At 37.4% G+C, this 7,500-nt stretch overlaps 1 protein-coding gene across 1 annotated transcript in view; it reads right to left on the reverse strand.

The window, feature by feature from the left end:
• LOC138193752 (ephrin-A2) overlaps positions 1–7,500 on the reverse strand; it is a 71,107-nt gene that overhangs the window by 515 nt on the left and 63,092 nt on the right. The window contains exon 4 of the mRNA XM_069141961.1: positions 1–3,808. This exon is cut by the window's left edge and continues 515 nt beyond it. Within this exon, the coding sequence (XP_068998062.1) occupies positions 3,681–3,808 (128 nt within the window). The 3' untranslated portion in view covers positions 1–3,680. The remainder of the gene's footprint in view (positions 3,809–7,500) is intronic.

The following is a 7,500-nucleotide window of genomic DNA, read 5'->3' on the forward strand; positions in this document are numbered from 1 at the left end:
GAACAGAAAGGAAAAAAAACAACAACAACAACAACAGCAACAACAACAACAACAAACATCAGAGCGGCTCCTTCATATTTCTGCTCATCAACTCATATCTCATATGAATTTCCCCCTCCATATTTTTTTTTTTTAAAACAGAAAAAAATGGCACAAACAAAATAAAATAAAAATAAAATTTTCCTTCTTTACGCGGAAACATCGACGCCGGTTTGTTTCCGTCGTTTCTCCGCAGGAGTTCAAGTGCTACATCGTCCGTCTGTCCTCCGGCACAGTGCGTTCGTTATAGATATACTGCATTTCCCAGCATGCCCCTTGCTCGTCCACTCACAAGGACACGCTCGCCCTCCACCGGCGGAGATGGAGGGATGGTACGAGGAGATGAAGAGAACAACAGAAAAAGAGGCATGGGGTCGGATGAAGAGCTTCACCTTGACCACACGGTGTCGCTGTTCGTCAGTCATTAAAAATTCAGCACCAGTGGGGAGAAAAGGCCATTTTTGATTGGTTCATTTGTATTTTGCGCAGAACATTCGTTTTTATTTTCACGACAAAACGACACAATTTAGAAAAAAACCGCACAAAAAAACAAAACAAAAAAAATACCATATTGACTCCTCCCCTTTGCTGTGACTCCGCCCGTGTACCTAAAGTAGGTGGGGCCAAGAGGATCCCCGAGCTGCTGTATGTACGCCCGCCCCTGAAGAAGCATCCAATAGAAAAGTTTAACAAGAGTCTTTGGCAGATTTACAGAAACGAAAGGCTGTCGACGGAAAGAGAGCTCGTTCCTCTCTAAGAATTATTATTTCTGTTTTCCACTCCGACGATGACAATCACAGAAATCAGCCGCAACGTTCACAAGTTTCAAAAATATCTTCATATCAAAACCGGGATTTGAAACGTGGAAATTTTTGAGTTCCAAAAACAGAACGGCCGTTATGAATCCTCCAGTTCAGATTCTGTCCGTCACCATCTTTGCTAGTTCAGAGCGGTTTGGAGCAGGAAGTGACCATATTTGGACGAGCTGGGGGAGGAGCCAGCGGGGGATCTGACCGATCTGATCGGAAACCCGACGATACTACGTCCCGCCCACCGATAGCTGTAACCTGACTGCACCACAGACCTGTCAATCAAACAGACACGCCCCCAAAAACAGGTCTTCTTGAATCTTCTTTTCTAATGAATGAGGGATTATTTTCAGATGGACCTCCAGAAAACTAATAAGAAGGAGTGACTTTAGCTAACAACACCGAGATAACTGATGGACACATTTTATTCACTTTGGATTTGATGAGAGAAGTTGAATGGGAGTCTATGGAGCCGGAGGCTTTTTGGAGCCGACCTCTAGTGGCACTCGCTGGTATTGCAGCTGAAGACACTTCTGGATCAGAACCATTTTACAGACCTGAAGCTACGAACTCTTTTAGAAACAGTCTGAGTTATCGTCTGATGTTCTGTTTACGACTTTCCGAGTTGACCTTTCACCGATCTCGCGGATCATGTTAGCTCGTCCTGCAGGTCGGAAACCATTTAAAGAATCAGACGCTGAACTTCTCTCTTCTTCTTACAGATTTTAAACAAAACATATTTCAATTTCAGGAAGTGAGCCGTGATTCTCGTCTTTTTTTCCTTCGTTCCGCGGCTCGTTTCTGTGACTGCGATCGTCAGACTGAAGGTCTGAGAGATGAGATGGATGGTTTTTTTTTCCAGGACGAACCGTGTCGAGATGCTGCTGAGCTGCTGGGATGCTCGAAGGGATTCCGTCCGGAGATCGTCATGACGACAGAGGACCCGTCTGGTGCTGGACTCCACCGACCGCCCGCTTAACACCTAAAACACTTTTAATTCCTTCAGAGACGCTTCGATGTAAATCTGATGTCGATCGCTCTGCTCGGATATTTCCTGATTAAATCTCATTTATTCAGAGATCCTGACCACATCAGTGTTTAACAATGTTCAGATTTTTTGTCTCTCCAGGAGCTTTAAAGTCCTGAATATGATTATTTTTATGGTTTACAAATAAGATAATAAACTATTTTATGACAGACTGATGTTTCATCTTGTTGACAGAAGATGAAAAAAAAAAAGCCTGTTTTAGACGTCAGGTTCCTGTTTTCTACTTTAATGTTTCTACTTTTTCAGGCAGCAGTTAATTTTCAATGTTCAAGAGTTTCCTGAAAGATTTTCATTCAGTTTGAATTTCAGCAGAAACAAACTGCAGAAAAACTACTTTAAAATCTGAGGATTGATTTTTCTGTTTTTCTTGAGCTGCTAAATTTACAGATATTTTCAAGTACTTGCTCGTTATTTTAAATTTTTTAAGAGAAAAGTTTTAAAACAATGTTTCATAAACTGACGTCAGATTTTCCTGAAAAGACAAAACAGGAACTCCTAACGAGAATCCAGTCCGACGGCGAGCAGCCGAACGTGAAAGATCTTAAAATCAAAGACGAAAAATTTTCTGAAGTCAATTTATGAAATATTTTTCAGCTACCTGACTCATCATTTTGTATTTTTTTTTTATTATAAAACAATCCAACAATTTAAAGAAGCACTTAAAAGCTGCATTAACTTTGTCTTTATTTCTCCTATAATTATTAATTAATAGCTGTTTTGACCTTTTCTTGGAAATATCCTGAAATAAATTTGCAGTAAAGTTTTGGTAAATGGGAAATAAAAGTAACAGTAAAGTGTTTATATGTGACTGCATGGAGTCCCTGAAGCATCAAAACTTTACCTGTTTTTTTTTAAGGTGTAAAAAAAATATATATATATTTTAGGAATTTCCTGGCTTTTGATTTAAACAATTAAATTTTTGGGGATTTTGTACGAAAATAAATCAAATAATAACGTCATGTAATATCTCATCAGAAATCTTTCGTACGATTTTAAACTTACGCAGGATTTTAGACGAGATACTAAATGTTGATCTCCAGTAAAACTTACTGAATTTACTTAAAACAAATAATTATGAAATAATAGTTAAAAACTAACATTTTTATAAGAGTTTTATCTTTAACTTTTCTGGGATTTGTTTGTTCATTACTTGATCTACATTTTCCAAATTTTGGGAAAATTTTACACAGATATTCTGATGGAAAAAAAAGAAAGAAGGGAAATTTTATATTTTTAATTAAAAAAAATATTTTTCTTTGGGAGAACTTCTAAATCCAAAACTTCATGCAGCTGAGTAGATGTTGTGTGAACATGTTAATGTGTTCATTTGAAACTCACAAAGACCGAAAAGATTACATTTTTATGAGCACAAAACAGATGCAGGTCGGCTACAAACCTGTATTTGTTTGTTTGTTTGTTTGTTTGTTTGTTTGTCTGAAACGTGTTCACGAGAAGTTAAACCCTGGATAAAGATGGAGCGCATCATCCTCAGGTGTTGGATCGGGGGGGAGGGGGGGGGTGGAGTCAGTGGAGTCTCAGCTGTAGCTCCGTAACACTTAATTTCATCGTTGTAGAGAAGACCATCCCAGAAACTACACAAGCAGCTCCAAGCTCCTCCCACCTCTGACTCCAGCCTCCCCTTGATTGGTGGAGCGGCCGATTGGTGTTCAGGTGGAGGTCAAAGGTCGCGGAGGGGGAGCCGGACTAGTTTCCTGCCTCGGGTTGTCCTCGGAGCAGCGGGAGGAGGACGGAGCTCGGCCGGCCGGAGGAAGGAGGAGGAGGTGCTACGAGGAGGCGAGGAGGAGGCTGAGGAGGAGGAGGGGGAGCAACATGGCGGACGGCAGAGCGAGGACGCAGCCGCCGGTGGTGTCGTCTGTCAGGAACGGCTCCGGAGACTCGTACACTGAGTCGTCTGAAAGAGAGGAGCGATGACAACGACGTTAATCACAGCGAATTATTAGGCCTGTCAATCAAACAGACACGCCCCCAAAAACAGGTCTTCTTGAATCTTCTTTTCTAATGAATGAGGGATTATTTTCAGATGGACCTCCAGAAAACTAATAAGAAGGAGTGACTTTAGCTAACAACACCGAGATAACTGATGGACACATTTTATTCACTTTGGATTTGATGACAGAAGTTGAATGGGAGTCTATGGAGCCGGAGGCTTTTTGGAGCCGACCTCTAGTGGCACTCGCTGGTATTGCAGCTGAAGACACTTCTGGATCGGAACCATTTTACAGACCTGAAGCTACGAACACTTTTACAAACAGTCTGTAGTTTTATATCCAGTCTGTAGTTTTATATCTAGTCTGTAGTTTTATATCCAGTCTGTGGTTTTATATCCAGTCTGTAGTTTTATATCCAGTCTGTGGTTTTATATCCAGTCTGTGGTTTTATATCCAGTCTGTAGTTTTATATCCAGTCTGTGGTTTTATATCCAGTCTGTAGTTTATATCCAGTCTGTAGTTTTATATCCAGTCTGTGGTTTTATATCCAGTCTCTAGTTTTATATCCAGTCTCTAGTTTTATATCCAGTCTGTAGTTTTATATCCAGTCTGTAGTTTTATTGCAGTCTGTAGTTTTATATCCAGTCTGTAGTTTTATATCCAGTCTGTAGTTTATATCCAGTCTGTAGTTATCCAGTCTGTAGTTTTATATCCAGTCTGTAGTTTATATCCAGTCTGTAGTTTTCCAGTGTGTAGTTTATATCCAGTCTGTAGTTTTATATCCAGTCTGTAGTTTTATATCTAGTCTGTAGTTTTATATCCAGTCTGTAGTTTTATTGTAGTCTGTAGTTTTATATCCAGTCTGTAGTTTTATTCCAGTCTGTAGTTTATATCCAGTCTGTAGTTTATATCCAGTCTGTAGTTTTATATCCAGTCTGTAGTTTTATTGCAGTCTGTAGTTTTATATCGTCTGTGGTTTATATCCAGTCTGTAGTTTTATATCCAGTCTGTAGTTTTATTGCAGTCTGTAGTTTTATATCCAGTCTGTAGTTTTATATCTAGTCTGTAGTTTTATATCCAGTCTGTTTTATATCCAGTCTGTAGTTTTATTGCAGTCTGTAGTTGTATATCCAGTCTGTAGTTTATATCCAGTCTGTAGTTTCATGTCCAGTCTGCAGTTTTATATCCAGTCTGTAGTTTTATTGCAGTCTGTAGTTTTATATCCAGTCTGTAGTTTTATTGCAGTCTGTAGTTTTATATCCAGTCTGTAGTTTTATATCTAGTCTGCAGTTTTATATCCAGTCTATTTTATATCCAGTCTGTAGTTTTATTGCAGTCTGTAGTTTTATATCCAGTCTGTAGTTTTATATTCAGTCTGTTTTATATCCAGTCTGTAGTTTTAGTCCAGTCTGTAGTTGTATATCCAGTCTGTAGTTTATATCCAGTCTGTAGTTTCATGTCCAGTCTGCAGTTTTATATCCAGTCTGTAGTTTTATACCAGTCTGTAGTTTATATCCAGTCTGTAGTTTTATATCCAGTCTGGAGTTTATATCCAGTCTGTAGTTTATATCCAGTCTGTAGTTTTATTGCAGTCTGTAGTTTCATATCCAGTCTGTAGTTTTATATCTAGTCTGTTTTATATCCAGTCTGTAGTTTATATCCAGTCTGTAGTTTATATCCAGTCTGTAGTTTTATATCCAGTCTGTAGTTTATATCCAGTCTGTAGTTTTATATCCAGTCTGTAGTTTTATTGCAGTCTGTAGTTTATATCCAGTCTGTAGTTTTATATCCAGTCTGTCGTTTTATATCCAGTCTGTAGTTTATATCCAGTCTGTAGTTTATATCCAGTCTGTAGTTTCATATCCAGTCTGTAGTTTATATCCAGTCTGTAGTTTTATATCCAGTCTGTAGTTTTATATCTAGTCTGTAGTTTTATATCCAGTCTGTAGTTTTATTGCAGTCTGTAGTTTTATATCCAGTCTGTAGTTTTATTCCAGTCTGTAGTTTATATCCAGTCTGTAGTTTATATCCAGTCTGTAGTTTTATATCCAGTCTGTAGTTTTATTGCAGTCTGTAGTTTATATCCAGTCTGTAGTTTTATATCCAGTCTGTCGTTTTATATCCAGTCTGTTTTATATCCAGTCTGTAGTTTTATTCCAGTCTGTAGTTTATATCCAGTCTGTAGTTTATATCCAGTCTGTAGTTTCATATCCAGTCTGTAGTTTTATTGCAGTCTGTAGTTTTATATCCAGTCTGTAGTTTATATCCAGTCTGTAGTTTTCCAGTGTGTAGTTTATATCCAGTCTGTAGTTTTATATCCAGTCTGTAGTTTTATATCTAGTCTGTAGTTTTATATCCAGTCTGTAGTTTTATTGCAGTCTGTAGTTTTATATCCAGTCTGTAGTTTTATTCCAGTCTGTAGTTTATATCCAGTCTGTAGTTTATATCCAGTCTGTAGTTTTATATCCAGTCTGTAGTTTTATATCCAGTCTGTAGTTTTATATCCAGTCTGTGGTTTATATCCAGTCTGTAGTTTTATATCCAGTCTGTAGTTTTATATCCAGTCTGTAGTTTTATATCCAGTCTGTTTTATATCCAGTCTGTAGTTTTATTGCAGTCTGTAGTTTTATATCCAGTCTGTAGTTTTATATTCAGTCTGTAGTTTTAGTCCAGTCTGTAGTTGTATATCCAGTCTGTAGTTTATATCCAGTCTGTAGTTTCATGTCCAGTCTGCAGTTTTATATCCAGTCTGTAGTTTTATACCAGTCTGTAGTTTATATCCAGTCTGTAGTTTTATATCTAGTCTGTTTTATGTCCAGTCTGTAGTTTATATCCAGTCTGTAGTTTATATCCAGTCTGTAGTTTTATATCCAGTCTGTAGTTTTATATCCAGTCTGTAGTTTATATCCAGTCTGTAGTTTTATATCCAGTCTGTAGTTTATATCCAGTCTGTAGTTTATATCCAGTCTGTAGTTTTATATCCAGTCTGTAGTTTATATCCAGTCTGTAGTTTTATATCCAGTCTGTAGTTTTATTGCAGTCTGTAGTTTATATCCAGACTGTAGTTTTATATCCAGTCTGTCGTTTTATATCCAGTCTGTAGTTTTATTCCAGTCTGTAGTTTATATCCAGTCTGTAGTTTATATCCAGTCTGTAGTTTCATATCCAGTCTGTAGTTTTATTGCAGTCTGTAGTTTTATATCCAGTCTGTAGTTTTATATCCAGTCTGTAGTTTATATCCAGTCTGTAGTTTTCCAGTGTGTAGTTTATATCCAGTCTGTAGTTTTATATCAAGTCTGTAGTTTTATATCTAGTCTGTAGTTTTATATCCAGTCTGTAGTTTTATTGCAGTCTGTAGTTTTATATCCAGTCTGTAGTTTTATTCCAGTCTGTAGTTTATATCCAGTCTGTAGTTTATATCCAGTCTGTAGTTTTATATCCAGTCTGTAGTTTTATTGCAGTCTGTAGTTTTATATCCAGTCTGTAGTTTTATATCCAGTCTGTGGTTTATATCCAGTCTGTAGTTTTATATCCAGTCTGTAGTTTTATTGCAGTCTGTAGTTTTATATCCAGTCTGTAGTTTTATATCTAGTCTGTAGTTTTATATCCAGTCTGTTTTATATCCAGTCTGTAGTTTTATTGCAGTCTGTAGTTT

The sequence above is a fragment of the Embiotoca jacksoni genome, unplaced genomic scaffold, assembly GCF_022577435.1.
Source record: "Embiotoca jacksoni isolate LCO1_2020_lvr unplaced genomic scaffold, fEmbJac1.0.p SCAF_94, whole genome shotgun sequence".
In the NCBI taxonomy this organism is placed as follows: Eukaryota; Metazoa; Chordata; class Actinopteri; family Embiotocidae; genus Embiotoca; species Embiotoca jacksoni.